Below are 20693 nucleotides of genomic sequence, written 5' to 3' on the forward strand. Positions count from 1 at the left end.
TTAGCTGGACATCCAACTCAACTGGGGCAACCTTCTCAACTGGAATTTCAACCTTTGTTTCCTTGGCAGCTGAGGCAGACTCCACCTTAGCTGGACATCCAACTCAACTGGGGCAACCTTCTCAACTGGAGTTTCAACCTTTGTTTCCTTGGCAGCTGAGGCAGACTCCACCTTAGCTGGACATCCAACTCAACTGGGGCAACCTTCTCAACTGGAGTTTCAACCTTTGTTTCCTTGGCAGCTGAGGCAGACTCCACCTTAGCTGGACATCCAACTCAACTGGGGCAACCTTCTCAACTGGAATTTCAACCTTTGTTTCCTTGGCAGCTGAGGCAGACTCCACCTTAGCTGGACATCCAACTCAACTGGGGCAACCTTCTCAACTGGAGTTTCAACCTTTGTTTCCTTGGCAGCTGAGGCAGACTCCACCTTAGCTGGGACATCCAACTCAACTGGGGCAACCTTCTCAACTGGAATTTCAACCTTTGTTTCCTTGGCAGCTGAGGCAGACTCCACCTTAGCTGGACATCCAACTCAACTGGGGCAACCTTCTCAACTGGAGTTTCAACCTTTGTTTCCTTGGCAGCTGAGGCAGACTCCACCTTAGCTGGACATCCAACTCAACTGGGGCAACCTTCTCAACTGGAATTTCAACCTTTGTTTCCTTGGCAGCTGAGGCAGACTCCACCTTAGCTGGGACATCCAACTCAACTGGGGCAACCTTCTCAACTGGAATTTCAACCTTTGTTTCCTTGGCAGCTGAGGCAGACTCCACCTTAGCTGGGACATCCAACTCAACTGGGGCAACCTTCTCAACTGGAGTTTCAACCTTTGTTTCCTTGGCAGCTGAGGCAGACTCCACCTTAGCTGGACATCCAACTCAACTGGGGCAACCTTCTCAACTGGAGTTTCAACCTTTGTTTCCTTGGCAGCTGAGGCAGACTCCACCTTAGCTGGACATCCAACTCAACTGGGGCAACCTTCTCAACTGGAATTTCAACCTTTGTTTCCTTGGCAGCTGAGGCAGACTCCACCTTAGCTGGACATCCAACTCAACTGGGGCAACCTTCTCAACTGGAGTTTCAACCTTTGTTAAAAAAACCTTGTTTCCTGCAGCTGAGGCAGACTCCACCTTAGCTGGGACATCCAACTCAACTGGGGCAACCTTCTCAACTGGAGTTTCAACCTTTGTTTCCTTGGCAGCTGAGGCAGACTCCACCTTAGCTGGGACATCCAACTCAACTGGGGCAACCTTCTCAACTGGAATTTCAACCTTTGTTTCCTTGGCAGCTGAGGCAGACTCCACCTTAGCTGGGACATCCAACTCAACTGGGGCAGCCTTTTCAACTGGAGTTTCAACCTTTGTTTCCTTGGCAGCTGGGGCAGACTCCACCTTAGCTGGGGCATCCAACTCAACTTGGGCAGCCTTTTCAACTGGAGTTTCAACCTTTGTTTCCTTGGCAGCTGGGGCAGACTCCACCTTAGCTGGGGCATCCAACTCAACTTGGGCAGCCTTTTCAACTGGAGTTTCAACCTTTGTTTCCTTGGCAGCTGGGGCAGACTCTACCTTAGCTGGGACATCCAACTCAACTTGGGCAGCCTTCTCAACTGGAGTTACAACCTTTGTTTCCTTGGCAACTGGAGCAGACTCCACCTTAGCTGGGACATCATCCTTCTCAACTTGGGCAGCCTTCTCAACTGGAGTTACAACCTTTGTTTCTGTGGCAGCTGGAGCAGACTCCACCTTAGCTGGGACATCATCCTTTTCAGCCTGGGCAGCCTTCTCAACTGGAGTTACAACCTTTGTTTCTGTGGCAGCTGGAGCAGACTCCACCTTAGCTGGGACATCATCCTTCTCAACTTGGGCAGCCTTCTCAACTGGAGTTACAACCTTTGTTTCTGTGGCAGCTGGAGCAGACTCCACCTTAGCTGGGACATCATCCTTCTCAACTTGGGCAGCCTTCTCAACTGGAGTTACAACCTTTGTTTCCGTGGCAGCTGGAGCAGACTCCACCTTAGCTGGGACATCATCCTTTTCAGCTTGGGCAGCCTTCTCAACTGGAGTTACAACCTTTGTTTCCGTGGCAGCTGGAGCAGACTCCACCTTAGCTGGGACATCATCCTTTTCAGCTTGGGCAGCCTCCTCAACTGGAGTTACAACCTTTGTTTCCGTGGCAGCTGGAGCAGACTCCACCTTAGCTGGGACATCATCCTTTTCAGCTTGGGCAGCCTTCTCAACTGGAGTTACAACCTTTGTTTCTGTGGCAGCTGGAGCAGACTCCACCTTAGCTGGGACATCATCCTTTCAGCCTGGGCAGCCTTCTCAACTGGAGTTACAACCTTTGATTCCTTGGCAGCTGAGGCAGATTCCACCTTAGCTAGGGTAGCCTCCTCCCCAAAAGGAGCAGCTTCCTCAAGCAAGGTAAACTTCGTATCTGCTGGGGTAGCCACGTCAGATGAAGCTTTTTCCTCAACTGGATCTGTTGCCTCGACGATGTCGGTAGTCTTCATTTCTGTATTGGCTGCGAGAGCTATATCATCTTTAGCCACGGCTTCCGTTTCTCCAGCTTCAGATTTCACGAGGTCGATGGCAAGTTGAGCTCGTTCTGCAGGCAACTGCTGCTCTGTGTCGACAGGTACAGCTTGTACAGCAGCGTCGCCCTCAGGTGCGACGAACGGCGCCGCTTGCACCGCCAGTATCATCGACAGTAGCAACTGCAAGAATGAAAAAAATAACACTGAAAACCTGCCACAAAAAAACAAGAGACGAGGAACTGCAGTCGCCAAGCAAGGTAGATGCCCTTGATTGACTCTCTCCTGGTAGCCTATCATACACATACATAAATGAAAGGTCTCAGCAATGAGAGAATATTAGGGTGAAATGTGTTTTTGAATTCAAAAGTGCAAAGAAAGTACTGGTTGCGAAAAATAGATATTGCTAATGAAAGATTACAAATGACATTTTGTTTACAGGTCAGGGATTTTTTTGTTCAAACCTTGCAACTACATCACAATGAATGACTCTCCTACATTTTCATGTTTACTTGTTCCTTGCATTATAGGTTATCATGAGGGAGAACAGGGTGGGGAGGAAGGAACTTCATTTATCGTCCCCACCTGTGCTGAAAGTCAAGGCCTCGAATCGAACAGGATATGCGAATTTGTTTGGTGTGACTCTGGTATAAATTTCCGTCGCTTCTACGAAATTCTGTAACATCAGATAAGTAAGTGCATATGCACGCCGCCGTCTTACCGTAATGATAAAACATTGCCAAATGTCTGATCTTACCTTGATGAATGATTTTCAACTCATCTCTACACCTTCAGCCCATCTCCCTACCTTCAACGTCTTTCTTGACTTACACAGTGTAGGCGCCACTTGTTACGTAAAGAAAAAAAGATATGAAAAGTAATTGTTTCCGCCTAGTTTAGGCATTGTTACGTAAAGAAAAAAAGATATGAAAAGTAATTGTTTCCGCCTAGTTTAGAAGTGCGATTAGTGAAGTGAAAAGATATGAAGCTGGAAATAGGAATGAAGTGAACAGAAAAAGAAAATAGAAATAGTGATGCCAGTAACAGTAGGGTATGGAAGCTAAGTATATGTGCCCTATATGATTTTACTATTTTTCATCACCCGCTCGTTGTAGACGCATCGTATCACATCGCCAGTACGTCGTCGAAAGTCGCAAATTAACCAGAACATAATCGTAGTCATAACTTGAAAAGTTTATATTACATACCGCAAAACTTCATAGATTTCCCATCAACCAAAGAAATTGGCGGCGTAAGATCCGTAACTTTAGTTCAAAAACTGCTTGATTTGAGCTTTTATAAAATGTTTAACTTGAAACATGATAACTTAGCTCAGACTTGAAACAAAACTACACCTTTCGCGATGTACTAAACACGGATGTTTTTCCAAATATCATTTCCGACGTTTTATTTCATTCCCAGTAACGCCTTTGTACTGCTGACGACACTACAGTTCCGCTGGGCACCCCTCTAGTTAATATTATCAAGACCCATAGGCATCTTCCTCCCTGTATATATATTTGTTTCAGATCAAAAGTTGCATGTTTAACCGATCTGCCTAAACACATCTCACGGAACATTACGGACGAAAATAACTTTGCCACTTTAGTACAATATAAAACGTTGAATTAATTCTGAAATTTATGATAGTTCGAATGAATACATTAGACTGTGGTATTTTCACTGTAATACCATTCTGTAAGGATTGTTTCATAATATGAGTCGTGGTGATATTTTGCTCATCCTTACTTAAACAACCTTTATAACGCATAAAGTATGATTTATCTGAATAGCATCACAGGATGCATCGTCAACGAGCTGTCTAAAAACAAAAGTGAATAATAATCACACTAGAAAATAGTAACAAAACCACAGTATTGAGTGGCTAATGACGATAAATCACAAACAATATAAAACACTTGTGCCCACCAGAACTTGCATGGCTGCTGGCACTCGCTGGGAGATTGTGTGTCGAGAACATCGCGGCATTCCATTATATACCTAAGGCCATCTGGCTCCGCCCACCCGCCCAATCCTTGAACCTCCTTCAGTCACTCCTCCGTTGTCCTGCTCTCCCCTTCCAAGCATTCTCTGTTATTATGGCTGTATCCGAAGAGTTCCAGCTATGAGATTCTTATGTAGTGATTCATTGTTTCACGATGATTTCTCATGTTCACAATTACACGCAAAATCCTGGGATAAGCCTACTTATTTCTGTCTTTATAATCGAGGTCCTGTACCCGTTTATTTTTTTTCTAAAGTATGATAATGTCAACCGGTAGCTTCGCATGAATGTTGCTTTCAGCCAAGTGTTCGGAAATTGGATACAGCTGATCACTGAATGTCTGAGAAGTTGGTTACCTCTCTGCCTGTCGTCCATATACTTTGCGTGTTCTCTAGGTTATACTAGGCGGTTACACATACATTATAATCAATAGCTACAATTATGCCAACGACAAGATATGGCAACGAGAGCCCTAAACTAACAGGGACTGCAGAAAGATTGTTTGTGAAGGTAACACAGATGAGCCTGTAACACCACGTGTGGTTCAAGTTGATGTACATAAAGTGTGGCTACATTGATGTACAACATATGAGGGTACACTTGTACATCGGGTGTGGCTATACTGATGTGCAGTAGGTGGTAGATGTTGCTCTACTGATGTGTAGCAGATTTGATCATACTGATGTACTGCAGGTGTGGCTCTGCAAATTTATATATGGTGTGGCTACACTGATGTACATCAGGTATGGCTCTACCAATGTATAACCGGTGTGGCTACACTGATTCACAGCAGGTATGGCTACACTGATGTACAACAGCTGTGGCTCCGCTGGTGTACGGCAAGTGTGGCTCTTTTAATGTACAGAGGGTGTGGCTCCATTTACGTACAGCAGCAATGGCTACACTGATGAACAGCAGTTATTGCTCCACTGATGTACGAAAGACGTAGCTTTATTGATGTACTGCAGGTGTGGTTCTACTGGTGTACTGTAGCTACGGCTCTGTTAATGCATAGCAGGTTTGACTCTATTGATGCATGGCAGGTATATTCCAACTGATGTGCTGTAGGTGTGGCTCTATTGATGTACTGCAGGTGCGGCGCTGTTTATGTATAGCAGGCGTGGCTCTACGACAGGTGTAGCTCTACTGATGTATGACGGACTATGGCTCTAGTAATATACTGCAGATGTGGTTCTGTTGTTGTACAGGTGTATATCTACTGATGTATTGTAGGTGTGGCTCTGTTTATGTATTACAGATATGGCTCTATAGAGGAACAGCAGGTTTGGTGCTGATGTACATTAGGATGGCTCTACAATTGTTCATCAATTATGTCTTTACTAGTGTGCATGGTTGTATTTCTACAAATATACACCAGTTGTAGCTTTATTGATGTACTGTAGTTTTGACTCTGCTCATGTATAGTATAAGTAGCTGTACTGTTGTACAACAGAAGTGGCTCTGCTAATGTACAGATGTTGCTCTACTGATGTACAGTATATGTGGTTCTGATGAGCAGCAGGTGTTCCTCTACTGATTTACCGCAAATGTAGCTTCACTGGTGTACAGCAGGCGTGGCTCTACTGATTTACAACAGATGTGGCTCTACTGATTTACAACAGATGTGGCTCTACTGATTTACAGTAAATGTGATTCTAATGACATACAGCAGTTGTGGCCCCACTGTTGTGCAACATGCTTCTCTACTGATGTACGGCAGGTATGGTTCTACTGACATACACTTCGTATGTTTCTGGTGGTGTACAGCAGGCGTGGCTCTGCAGATATACTGTAGGTGTGGCTCTGCTGACGTACACTAAGTGTGGCTGTACTGATGTGCAACATGTGTCACTTTAATGGTGTTTAGCAGGTGTGGTTCTGCTTTCATACAGCAGGTATGTCTTAATGATGTACAGTATGCTTGACACTGATGATGTAAAGCAGGTGTGGCTCTGATGACATACACTAATCATGACTGCTGGTGTACGGCAAACGTAGCTTTACTGCTGTACAGCAGGTGTGGCTCTTCTGATGTATAGCATAATTTCCTGCTGATTCACAGCAGGTGTGGCTTTTCTGATGTATAGCATGTTTCTCTGCTGATTTACAGTAGGTGTGGTTCTGGTGACGTGCAGTGTATGGCTTTACCGGTGTACAGCTGTGGCTCTGCTGATATAGAGCAAGGCAGGTCTGGTGCTGCTGACGTACTGTACAGCAGGAATGAACCTACTGGTGTACAGTAGGTTTCTTTACTGAGATACAGCAGGTGTGGCTCTTCTGGCTTATAGCGGGTGTAGCTCTACTGATGTGCACCACATATTTCTATATTGATATGCAGCAGGTATGGTTCTGCTGACGTACAACATGTACGGCTCTAGTGATCAGTAGAACTAGTGTCCCTACTGATGTATAGCAGGTGTAGATATCCTGATGTACAGCATGTTTCTCTACTGACGTACGCCAAGAGTGATTCTACTGATGCACAATTGGTATAGCTCTAGTGGTGTATAGCGAGCGTGGCTCTGCTGATGATGTACAGCAAGTGTGGAATCTCCTTGATTCGCTTGTTTACAAGCGACAGGCGAAGAGGCGTCGTGTTTAATTGGGATGAGCCATTAATTGTACCATGATATAGTGTGTAATATATGTAAAACGTTAGCAGGTTAATTTTTCTTGGAAACTATAGCCAATTGAGCGTTTTTAGTGTCGTTCGCGTGTTCAAGCGAACCCAAATCCATTAAAGGAAACACATCGCCTCCGAACATTTTTTGTCATCAGTATTAGTTGGAGAAACACCAGGTGCATCGTCATTATTTCTGGCGAAACTAAAGAAATTTTTACCTTGAATATCTATATTGCATCCAGAAAATGATGCAAGACAAGAATCAACGACAATATTGAATTAATTCTATACGAAATTATGATTGTAGTTTCCTTCATACCTGAATTTCCCACTTTCTTCGGTTTCGATTCTGAAAATCACACACACACACACACACACACACACACACACACACACACAAATAAAACTTATTTTGTTTCCTTTTTTTGCAGAGGGCATATAGGTGATATCATCACTTACTGATACGTTCGTGTCGACCGAATTTCATTTTCATGATTACGTTGACGTTGATATGAATATACAGACGACGGGTCGTCACCCCGCCATCTGTTGAGACGACCCAACAGTGACATATGGGGCAGTGATGACGGGGTTTGGTCGAGGTGTCCTGTCCTTCGTATATAGTCTTTGAAAAATCACGGGAAACATTTGTTTACACCGGATAAAAATGTCTTCCTAGATTTGTGAGTGTTGTGCGCAGATGATGTCCTGAACTTTTGTCCATACTTGGGTGAATAATTATTCTCGAAGTGAAATGTAAAGCTAATACCGAGTGTTGACTAGCCTGGATACATTACAGAAGAGTTAGAGACGTAAAGGTAGGTAAGAATATGATTTTCCACATCTTATTCTACCTTAACCGAAGTGTCTTAGTCACACAGACAAGTTCGTCGCTCAGAGAACAGATCATGACCCAAGACAATTGATTAGGTAGACGGACGCCAGACAAATTGTTGGATGGACCAGTTGCTAATGTTAAGACATCATTTATTTTCACTATGCTCTGACACGATTATTATGTTTATTTCATGGCTGGCTGACGAGTGATTCTAGATTGGGGTGTGGGGGAGGGGAGGGGTAGGGGGAGGGGCTTTGAAAAGTATATCGTACATATCGTTTTTGGAAAACGAAGCACTGAAAAGATGTAATTGGTGTCATGCCATCAGTACACTCAGGCAATTTGGAACGATGTTTCCAGTTCATTTCACATACAAAATTCGTAAAAATTTACGCATATCTTTTCCTTAACTCTTTTATTAACTTTTATGTATTTCAAGTAAAGCCCGTCCTTTATGTAGACTTTTTTTTTCATAGCAGGAGCTATGTAACAATGAGATGATCAGATAAGTACACGCGTAAAAAAGAAATGAAAAAAATCTTCCTGGTCAGGTCCGATGAGCTTTGAGACTGTGAGACATGCCTCCTAATAATTATGAAAGTCCCACTTTATAGTTAATTACATAGAAATATCAAATTAGTATAATATTGTTATGGGGAATGGACGGAAGTGTCGCTAGAAATCGATGTATTACATTATCATGGAAGTAAGGCTACCTATGTGAGACCAGATCTTTGCACTTTTCTCAAAGTCCTTCGCACAAAAAGTGGTTAAACTTTTTCTTTCTTTTTTTTACCGTGTGTAACCTGTTATACCAACACAGCTTAGCATGCGTAAATTACGCAGTGACGGGTAGTTCCGAGTCACAGGTTGGCGTATGTGACGACGTCAACACTTTATCTTCGTGTGGTCTGACCATGTTAAAGAAATAAGATTAAAGAAATAAGTTATGCGAGCGTCCTTCTTGAGCAAACATTTTTCTTTTAGACGAAATGCTAAAAGTTCAGCTTTATCTTTCGGCGGTGCCAAACCTCGCACCAAATCATTTAACCCGAGAAAACTTCTTTGGTTCGTCGTCGTCAAACACAAACTCTGCATCCGGTCCCGTTTCTTCCAATCCAGCACCAGCAGCAGCAGCGTCCTCATTATACACTTCTTCATCGTCGCCACTTCCCATGCCGTCCGGTGGTAGCGGGATGGGAAGGTGGTCATTGTTGTACGGCACTGGTCGTATTGTGGAGTCCAGGCTTGGGTAGACAATCTTGTGCTTGTTCTTAGCAGAAAACCCAGTGACATTGACCATGCAGAGCAGAAATATCAACGGTGTGTGACATGATCCTTCTGCTTCCTTTGCATCATGGCAACTCCAAAAGGCATTGCTTTCTTCTCTTGTTCAGCCAGTCTCTTAGTCCATTTGAACAAACTGTACAGGTGATATGCAGTGCCCATTTTCTGTCCTGATCCCCAAGAGAACACCGAAAGTTCTAATGGTACATCATCTTGATTTCATTTGTGATGATACGTACATGCCCAAACACTTATGGCACCTCCACCCCAGCGATTACCCTTAACAATGCAGGCCATTAGGGCCAGACGCAGCAATGTAGCTTTCATCACATCATGAAAAGTAGACGTGATACAAGAAAACGGATTGCTTTTTCGAAATAGCGTCCAAAACTACAGCAGGTACACCGCAAGCCATGTGTGATGAAGATGAGTTGTTGACCAGTGGGGGGCTTAGGAAGAGAGTCAATTGTTTGATGACACAGCACTGGTGGGGGACTCGAGTGAGAAATGCAGGAGTTGCTCACTCACTCATTTTGGGAGTGTTTGTTTAAAAAGTTGAGGATAAATGTGAATAAAAGCAATGTTATTGGGTACAGTAGAGCCAAGGAACAGGTTGGTCGAGGTGTGGACATGGAAACTAATGGAACCATGGAAGGGAAAGTGAGTTACAGGGTGGGTGAGTGGTCGAAGGTTGTGGGAGTATTAAGGAATGTGTGGGGCGAGATGTCGATATCTGGGAGGGCCATCATTCGATCTCCAATTTGGTCTCTTCTTTCATCTTGTTCCCTCCACCCTGACATATATCTTACCTCTGACCCAAATATCTTGATTGCTGAACCTTTTCATCACTCATTCCCTCTGTATGTCCAAACTATTTCAGCGCATCGTATTCAACTTTCTCAACTGTACTGTTTTCTTTACCACACATCTCTCTTCCCCTTTTATGACTTACTTGATCAAAAAACCACCTCACACCACATATTGTACTCAAACATTTAATTTCCGTCACATCCACCCTTCTCGACACAGCTTCATCCATAACCCATGCCTATTATCCATATAACATTGTTGGGACCATTACGTACGTATGCCTTCAAACATACCCATTTTTGCCCTTTCATGTAACGCTTTCTCTTTCCACACAATCCTCAATGCTCCTAGAACCTTCGCCCCCTCACCTACTGTATGACTCACTTCCGCTTCCATGTTCCATTTGCTGCCATATCCACTCCCAGGTATTTAGAATACTTCACTTCTTCCACTGTTTCTCTGTTTAAAGCTGTACCCCAACTCACCTGTCCCTCAACCCTGCTAAACCGAATAACTTTGATTTTATTCACATAATCTCATCACTATTTTGAACACCTTTTGTTCATATTCAGGGCAAAATGTCTTGCAGAATCTTCCCCAAACACTTTGTTTGTTAACCATGACATTCATTTCATATACATAGCAGACATGCTCATTATATTCATTAAACTCTATGTTGTAAGAATGAACAGTCGTTACTTCCGGTGACAAGAAAGAAAATGGGACAAGAACCAAAATATAAACATTTTACTGAAATGCCGGTCAGCAGACGTGCATAAATAAACGTCTTAGTCTTAACTGTAAAGAAATAGTTAAATCTCTCTGTTCCCCATTTCACTTTTGTTGAATTTTATATATATATATATATATATATATATATATATATATATATATATATATATATCTGTTTCCCATTTTAGAAAGTTAATACAAGGAGGGGAGGATTTCCGGCCCCCCGCTCCCGTCCCCTCTAGTCGCCCTCGAGGCGTGGGCTATGGATAGAGTTGTGCGCAGGAGGATGGATGTGCTGGAAATGAGATGTTTGAGGACAATGTGTGGTGTGAGGTGGTTTGATCGAGTAAGTAACGTAAGGGTAAGAGAGATGTGTGGAAATAAAAAGAGCGTGGTTGAGAGAGCAGAAGAGGGTGTTTTGAAATGGTTTGGGCACATGGAGAGAATGAGTGAGGAAAGATTGACCAAGAGGATATATGTGTCGGAGGTGGAGGGAACGAGGAGAAGAGGGAGACCAAATTGGAGGTGGAAAGATGGAGTGAAAAAGATTTTGTGTGATCGGGGCCTGAACATGCAGGAGGGTGAAAGAAGGGCAAGGAATAGAGTGAATTGGAGCGATGTGGTATACAGGGGTTGACGTGCTGTCAGTGGATTGAATCAAGGCATGTGAAGCGTCTGGGGTAAACCATGGAAAGCTGTGTAGGTATGTATATTTGCGTGTGTGGACGTGTGTATGTACGTGTGTATGGGGGTTGGGCCATTTCTTTCGTCTGTTTCCTCGCGCTACCTCGCAAACGCGGGAGACAGCGACAAAGTATAAAAAAAAAAAAAAAAAAAAAAAAAAAAAATATATATATATATATATATATATATAACAGAAGTTAACGTTTTGTTCTTCTGTATAACTAGTTTTCTGTATATGGGACAGGATATGGACAACTGAATACCTGATCAAACTGAATTTCAATATAAATAATTTCTTATTTTGAATTTGATGAGTACTTTTGTAATTGATTTTGTTATGTACGTTATATTCTGATTTGTATGGTATGAAATTTATTAAGTTATATATATTGAAGTAGTTCTCAATATCTTGACTACTGGGTCACCTAGAGTTGGTATCAGATTAGCTTTTTGTATTAGTAACAAGATGGACTATGTGTGAACGTGGTAAGGTCTGCAGGTATTGGTTCTGTTCACTGTTGGAGAGGAACTTCGTCTCTGTATAAATACCATATCTAGGATGAGAATTTTATTGCGATATTCAGTATCAAAAGTCGTTTGAATACCAAGGAGTTATAGATTCAAGTGATTGTGTAGCTAAACCTTGATGCTTTTATTTGATCTATTAAGAGTATATCATCATAGTATGTGGTATAGGATGAATGCATGAAACCAAGAGGACATTCAGCTAACCTCTGTGTACATATACTGACGTTAAGCAATGTGTTCAAGTGAAGCGACTAGACTTACGCCTTCATTTGCCTTATAATGTTAACCATTAAAGCGGATATATATATATATATATATATATATATATATATATATATATATATATATATATATATATATATATATATATATATTTGTATGATATGAAATTATCCCTGGGGATAGGGGATTAAGAATACTTCCCACGTATTCCCTGCGTGTCGTAGAAGGCGACTAAAAGGGGAGGGAGCGGGGGGCTGGAAATCCTCCCCTCTCGTTTTTTTTTTTTAATTTTCCAAAAGAAGGAACAGAGGGGGCCAGGTGAGGATATTCCAAAAGAGGCCCAGTCCTCTGTTCTTAACGCTACCTCGTTAACGCGGGAAATGGCGAATAGTTAAAAAAAAATATATATATATATATATATATATTTATATACGTTATATATATACATTATATATATGTATACATTTATATATATATTGAAAAGATGCTATGAATCACAGTATTACTTCCCTTCTTTCTTACTCCCGTCTCCCAGCATGGCAGTGCTATCTTTAATATTGGGAAGATATCTTGAACCATTTATTTTAAGTTCTTTAGAAAAGTTGAAAAAAAAAGTGAAGACCAGTTGGGCAAGGCAAAGTTAGGGTTAGACATCTTGAAAAGAATTCATCATAAAAAAAAGTTTCCGCACTCAGAAATTATGGGAAAACACATTTGTTACGAAATCTATAGAAGCTGTTGACTAAAGTTCTTCGGCCTTGAAATCAGGTGAAAGTGTAGGGAAACCTTGATATACAAAATTATTGCCTTATTTATTTTAGGGGCTGAAAATCAGGATTCCTTGTCTTGTTGTTAGTAATGTCAAATGTTATGTTGAAGAGGTAATTGAAAAAATTCTCATTAAGGCCAAAGGTGCACAACAAAGACAGTTTATCACCTTAGTTTAAGATGAAAAACATGGGGAATCAAATCAAATAGAACTGTATATAACTGGCCTTCTGTATCTTTCTCTACCTAGGGACTTAGAGCCAGTGCTGGGTATGAGTTTACAATATCCTTCATTATTCTATCATCTTTTTTCTATCCTTTGAGAAAATGTTATGATCTCTTCGTAGACCTACGCTATAACAAAGCCTCTCTAGATGTTCATTGTGTGAAAACCACTTATAAGAACTTGGCCTTCTCGAACTTTTTGTTCTTTTATCCGGTAAAAGTTTGAACACATAACGGTAGATGACATGAACTTATTGTATGACTTGAGTAAAAATGTTTTAATGGTGACAAAGCCAGATAAAGGACAAGACATATTTTTGTTAGATAAGAAAGGTCATGTTAATAAGATGTTGACTGTCTTGTCTGATTATTGTAAATTTGATCATTGTTGTTCACTCATTATAACAGTAGAGACGTTGTGTTAAAGACATGAGAAAACTTAAGATATGATGGTGTTATAATGAATATGTTTTTCGGTTCTATTTTCCTCTGCTTCTGGACCAGGAATATTGATTGTATGTTCTTGCCCAGGTACACAAGACGTTGTCCCACGGGGTCCATTCACTCAGCTGAAGCTACAGTGAACTATAATGTTTCAAAATGTATCATTGTTATTCCCAAGATATTTTAATGATTCTAACGTACATAAAACTTTTTTTCGTTACAGAATTAGTGAAAATGGAAAATACCCGAGATTACACCATGGCAGTCTCCGATGAAGCCAGAAATATTATCATTAGCCTTGAAAGCAGAAATCTACCAGGGAGTGTCGGTAAGGGCCATAACGTTTTTTTGTTTGTTTGTTTGTTTTTCCATCAGTGATGAACATCATAGATTGTTAGAAAGTGTAGACATAGGTACTTAGGTACTCCACTCAGACCTACCATTGGCAAGCACCTTTATGTGTCGTTATGAACACAAGTGGTAGACTGAATGTCTTCGTGTCAGACCTTTATATTATCACAGATATGTTAGTGACATTTCTCGTGTTCAGATATAGGCATTAGGTCCATGTGTTCTTGGTGTTACATGAGCTCAGAACGCCCTCCTATCCAATTCGTTTATGATTATGAAAATTAGAAAAAACTGCCTTCCTAGATTGTCATGTTTACAGGGGTAACAATAGTTTCTTTACATCAGGTCACGGGAAACCAACATACACAGACCTTACCATTTAGGTCGATTCATTCCTGACGTTGGTGTTCGAAGCTGATTTGATTTAGTCGCTTGTTGACCGAGCAATCAAGATATGACAGACCTGCCTTATTTTTACCAGTTAGATTTCCTAAGAGTTATAGATTTCTTTTGTGTGTTTTTGATTATAACATTAACAAATTTCGGATCATATATTTATCGGAAAAGTCCACATTCAGATATCAAATGGCATAGTTTCTATGTAATCACTATATTTAGGACCTGCAAGTTATGCTGTCAAGTTATGCAGTCATTACGTAGACCACTACTTGGCATGCCACTACGTCACTTGATTACTGTGTGGCAGATGGCAGCTCAAGGGTGGGCTGTTGTAGTTTGCTTCTTTCCCTACGCCGCGAAGCTTTGGGACTTAACATCTACGTGCCCCTGCTAGCAGTGACAACTTGCTCCACTATAAAAGGGAGATTTTCTACTCCCTTCAGCATTTCAAATATTTTTTCCTTCTTGCTTCATATTTCTTCCTTTTTGTATTTCAATTAAGGTCTGTCCTCATTGTGGACTTTTGTGTCCATGACTGGAGCTTCCGTCATAAAAAAGAGGAGTTGGCAATATATTATTTGACCCACCGGTGCCGACCAGACGGGAAAATAACCATTACCTTACATTTGATACGTAAGATCACACATCACGAAGTATGTCTTACAGTTATAGGCTTAGATTGAAGGTTACTCGATAAATCCAATTCTACTGAGAAATGTGAGCAAATAATGCAGCTCACCGTTTCTAGCTTAAACTTCTGCGCCGGAACACTGAAATGGAAGGATGGCTGCTATTTAGCTCTTTGTGGATTCGATGAGCTGGGAGCCAAGGTCATCGAGAAATTGAAAAGTATTCTTCTCCGTGGTTCATGTGTCTGACGCAACCGAGACAAAAAAATGTTCTGTGTTCCCAGGGTCATATGTTTTGCTCTCTCTAGCTGTTCCCTGTGGCCCACGACGCTGCTCTTGCTTTCTGAGCTTCTCTCCAAACATGTCAACCAAGGTGGAACCTGCAGTGTAGTCCCACACCAGCGATCCACACCCCTCTCACCTACATGAGGCTACACCAGCAGGGCGCGTGCCACCCCTCACCAGACCCGTGGAACTGGCATTCTTGGTCAGTAGGACAAGGTAGCGCAGGAGATGCTTCGCAGTCATATATCACTCGCCACACTGTACCTGGCTCACCAGATGTCAAGACTCCTAAAGACGTGGATGGCTATACCAAGACGTACTTATGGACGAGAGGAGGTGGGTGGGTCTGGAACGGCAAGTAGGAGGTAGCTCACGTGGAGCGTCCTCAACGGCTTGTATTTGGGTCTTCCCTGATATCGTTGTTGGCTTGACCGAGCCAACAACTGCGAAACATTTGGACGGTCTGAGACATGAGGCAGATCCTGGTGGAGTCCGCGCCGCACCCGTTATGTCTCTGTTGACCTATAGCTAACGTGCCAGCAGCCACGAGACCAACCCCCTTCAGCACCTCACCATTACAGTCAGTACTCATCTTCCATCACGATTCTGAAGACAAGTAGATAACTGAAGGTGAATATAGATTGTGGTCTTCGTAATCGAGGTCTCTGTGGACTAGCGGTCTTCCAGGTTAACCAGATAACAGACAAGTTTGGGTTGTGCAGTGTGGTGGTGTGACGGCGGCAGCGGCATGTCCGTCCAGCCTGCTCCTCCCAGAACCTCACACCTGCAGCCTGCAAGGCAATTGGCAGGAGGCCGCAACGCACTCACGGACGCCTCCTAGGATGGATGTGACCCTCAGTCTTCTAGAAATGGTGATGACCCTCGTCTTCCTTCATGCCTGCTGGTGTCTAATATATGGTAGTTGCTGCCTCCCTTCCTGCCTCCCTCCCTCCCCCTCAACTATCGTTGTCACAGAGGCCTGCGCTAGTTCGTGATGGGAAGAGAACTGCAACTTGGCACGAGATTATTAGCCTCAGACACACAAGGCAAGAGGTAGAGAATCCTCGTTATACCCGATTTCGCAGACGTCGCTCATCTCCTGAACTGGACGAGTCACGTCAGGGCTGCTGCTCTTGCTCTACCTTGGCTTACTCAGGGGCAACTTCCCCCAGGCACGCGTCGCCATATTTGTAATAGTCTTTTTACACTGTCTTTCTCCAATACTTCCAGCCTCTCCATTTAGTCTCTCCTCTGCTGTCTTGGTCAGTCTTCCGTCCATTCTCAACATACATGCCTTCCATTTCACCACACCAGTACACACCTGACCAAGCTCCATTTTCTTAGTCCCATGCATTTTTCCTTCTTCATTTGTGACTAAATCAAGTTGACATATTTTAGTTCCGGAGAGTTCAGGACTGGGAGCTTTCAAGACCATCACTTGTGGGGAGGAACCAATTTTCAGCTAAAGCCTCAGGACACTCGAGCACGTCATCCCACACCAAAACATCCAACCGATCTCAACCCCTTCAAGAACGAGGACTTGACCCTTCGACTTCGAGACACTCCTTGAGTACGATTACTCTAGCCTTGAGTACGATGACTCTAGCCTTGAGTACGATGACTCTATCCTTGAGTACAATTACTCTTCCCTTAAGTACGATGACTCTAACCTTCAGCGCGATGACTAGCCTTGAGTACGATGACTCTAACCATCCTGTCAAGGAATGTCATCGTACACAGTGGATGAAGTCATACTCGAGGTGTTACGTTGTTTTACTCGTGGGGTTCGCTTACCATCGTCTTGCTTTCCCAAGATGGCTGAGAGGCTGTGGACTATTTTTTTATTTTTCTATATACCGGGGGTCAGCAGGGGTAACATGCGCTGGATAATTCAGTAGTTCGCAGTCTTACGGCCGTCGGCTGATGGTGAAAGGCTGACCGATTATCTCCTCCAGTCTGAGGATTTTAAGTTGACCATGATTTCCACTTGCCTGGTGGGTGATGTGTCAGTGAGAGGCGGGACCGGGCCCCACCCTAACTGTACTGCGCCATTTCGCTTTGTCTGGACGTCACCTGATTCAACACTCACCTGCCAGTGCCCTCGACTCTAAAGAGATTACAATCCGCTTATCTATTATGCTGTTTCAAACACATGTTTTTGTCCCGTACAATGAATAGTAAGGTGTTTGATCCTCTCCAGCAAACTCTGTCACAACAGCCTAGTCAAGTTCGCACGAGGAGCTTTTTAGCTGAGCTTCGCAAATTCGTCAATGTTTCATTGAGCTTTGTGACTCGTGACGTGTATTACTTCACTACACTTTTGTAATACGTTCCACCGATACGTCTTGATCACCTCCCCAGTTTGTGTCCTGCTCCTTGTTTCAGTTTGATTGACCTGTGCAGGCACCACTCGCCTACCTCTCCTCACACTTGCACCAACAGTCGCCCCTTACAGTACGCTGTTCTAAGTTTGAAATCCCCTGGTGTCGTCTCACCAAAGACTCCACTCATGATCGTTAGTGTTCAAAATCTTACATCCCCCCCCTCCCACACACACACACAAACACACACCCCACCCGACGCCTGTCTGAAGTTGCCGTAGCGGCCACCTCACGGCCCACACACCATCAGTGGCCTTTTTAAAAAGCCGCAGAAAGGAGAAGAAAAACAAACAAACGCTGACCTAACTGCACCTTGTACGCTGCCACTCACGTCCTCACTCACGGTTTAACCTGACTCTTGCTCCACATTAAACCTCTCCTGGTCTCCTGATTATTAGCGTTGCACACGGGAAATGCTCCCGGTGCTCGAGTTAGGCAACTCTGGTTTACCATGAGTTTAACCCAGACCCATATTTCTAGACGCCAAGTCATTAACTTTCTTAACAATCTGATCCGCTTGTCTTGCCAGTAGGCATGATCCAAGCTAATCCCGTACTAGAACCTCATGATTTTTCTTTCTTATGCTACCTCTCATACTGAATACTTAATACTATTCAGGGCTTACGGTCTTTCTCTACACATAATCTCTATGAAGACAAACCACTCCTGCTGTGCACTTTAACTGTAGGCTTCCTACCAGGCTACCAGGGACGCTTACGAACTGCAGCCTTTCCACCAAGGCTGCCAGGAACCCTTACTGACTGTAGCCTTCCCACCAAGCTACCAGGAACCCTTACTGACTGTAGCCTTTCCACCAAGCTACCAGGAACCCTTACTGACTGTAGCCTTTCCACCAGGCTGCCAGGAACCCTTACTGACTGTAGCCTTCCCACCAGGCTACCAGGAACCCTTACTAAGTGTAGCCTTCCCACCAGGTTACCAGGAACCCTTACTAAGTGTAGCCTTCCCACCAGGTTACCAGGAACGCATACTGACTGTATACTTCCTACCAGGCTACCAGGGAGGCTTAGTGACTGTGGCCATCCCACCAGGCTAACAGGGAAACTTTTTTTTGTCCGTGTTGAAGGCTCCATTCACGGAAAAAAGTCCGCGTCAAGGCCGGGCCTTAATTGAAGTATAGAGAGAATTAAGGAACAAAAAGAAAAGACAAGGGAAAGTATGTACGAATTTTGGAGGATGGGAAAAATCTGTCTTTTGAAATATGACAGGTCATAGTCACTGGGAAAGACATGAGAAGGTAGAGAGTTCTAAAGCTTCGACGTGTCGGGAAAGAAGCAGGTATCACAACTGCCCACCCTTGATCTGCCCATGGCCACACAGTGATCATGTGACGCAGCAGCTTTCCGAGTATTGTGTGGTCTTGCTAGTGGTGTGGGCACAGAAATAGCCAGTTCTTGGGAGCAAAAACCAAAGTAATACCAAGATAAGAGGGAAACTGAACCAACACTGTAGCTTAAGGCAAGGTAGTCAACTCTGGAAGTTAGCCTGGGACAGTTTATAAGTCGGACCACTTTCGACTCAACTCTTTCAAGTAAGGATGCAGAGCTAGAACCACCCCAGATGTGAGAGCAGTACTCCATACAAGGACGAATCAATCCTTTGTATAAACGGAGCAACTGTTCAGAAGAAAAGAAGTTTCGACATCTAAATAGGACAGCAAGTTTCGTGGAGGCAGACTTAGCTATTCCTGTTTTGTGGAGTTTTCTAGAATGAGTGGATGTTGTAGTAATACCACGTATATTCATTGAGTCAAGAGGTAGAATTACAGAACCGTCAAAGAAGAAACGAGAGTTGTGAGGAGTTTTCGAGAGAGTAGAAACTGAGTCGTGGAGGCATTAAACGTAACAAGTTTTATATACTATACTGAAATATCCTGTCCAAGTCTGAGTTTATTGAGGAAGCTGTGTCAAGACGAGATGCAGAGCGAGTGGGAGAAGAGGGAGCAGAATTGAAGGATGTGGATGAATGCAGTGAGTTGTCAGCGTATGAGTGCACTGGATTAATTTTTGGAGAGGAAATCGTTGAAAAAAGGAGAAAAAGTGTAGGAGACAGGACAGAACCTTGAGGGACACCGCTGTTGATGGAGAAAAGGGGGAAGGCCGATATATCAACAACCACAGAGATAAATCGGCCAGAGAGAAAGCTGGATATGAGGGGGCAAAGTGAGGGAGGGAAGCCAGAAGAGGGGAGCGTAGAGATGACACCCCAATGCCACCCTATCCAAAGGCTTAGATACGTCAAGGGCAGCTACACATGACTCCCCAAAAATCTTTCAGGGATGATGACCACACACCAGTAAGACAGGTAAAAACATCACCAGTGAATCTATCTTTACGGATCTGAGGGAAGACTGTGATTTTCGAGATGTTTAAGGATATGATGTGGATGGATTCAAAGACTTTGGAAATGATAGATGTCAAAGCGATAGGACGATAGTTAAAGGGGTCTGAATGGTCACCCCTCTTAGGGATGGGATGTATCCACATATGCTTCCAACGAGAAGGAAAAGTTTTGGTTTTTAAACAGAAACGAAACAGAAGAGCAGGCACATGTGCAAGTTTAGAGGCACACTCTTTCATTACACGGGGATGGATGCCATCAGGACCATAAGCCTTGCTTGTGTCCAGAGAAAGAAACGCTTTTCGGAGGGTCCGGAAAGAGATTACGGGTAGGAGGGTGAAGGAATGTTAGAATCATCCAAGGTGGAGTTAGAGGAGAAACGGTAACCAAAGAGAGTTGCTTTGTGTACGGGAAAGACAGCTATAGTACCGTCAGAACGGAAAAGTGAAGGAAAGGTAGAGAGACAAAAGTTATCAGCGATGCCCTTAGCTAAAAACCAGAGAGACACATCGGTGGATGACGAGGAGAGGTTACCGCACTTTAGGATAAAGGAACGCTTTGTGTCACAGATAACGTGCTTGTAGCGATT

The 20693-nt window shown here is 43.3% G+C and overlaps 2 protein-coding genes across 2 annotated transcripts in view; one reads left to right on the forward strand and one right to left on the reverse strand.

Moving 5' to 3' along the window:
* On the reverse strand, positions 1–4597 carry LOC139759454 (uncharacterized). Its single transcript, XM_071681605.1, has 7 exons — positions 4462–4597; positions 2341–2715; positions 1133–1981; positions 944–1034; positions 598–867; positions 339–521; positions 1–176 (listed from the first exon to the last, which is right to left on the reverse strand). Exons 1-7 carry the CDS (start codon positions 4519–4521, stop codon positions 1–3), a joined length of 2004 nt encoding a protein of 667 aa, XP_071537706.1. The 5' UTR covers positions 4522–4597.
* Positions 4598–7786: 3189 nt separating this feature from the next.
* LOC139761658 (cell adhesion molecule DSCAM-like) overlaps positions 7787–20693 on the forward strand; it is a 123750-nt gene continuing 110843 nt past the window's right edge. The window contains exons 1-2 of the mRNA XM_071685984.1: positions 7787–7978; positions 13922–14026. Of these exons, the coding sequence (XP_071542085.1) occupies positions 13933–14026 (94 nt within the window). The 5' untranslated portion in view covers positions 7787–7978; positions 13922–13932. The remainder of the gene's footprint in view (positions 7979–13921; positions 14027–20693) is intronic.

This window comes from Panulirus ornatus, chromosome 3 (assembly GCF_036320965.1).
Source record: "Panulirus ornatus isolate Po-2019 chromosome 3, ASM3632096v1, whole genome shotgun sequence".
Classification (NCBI taxonomy): Eukaryota; Metazoa; Arthropoda; class Malacostraca; order Decapoda; family Palinuridae; genus Panulirus; species Panulirus ornatus.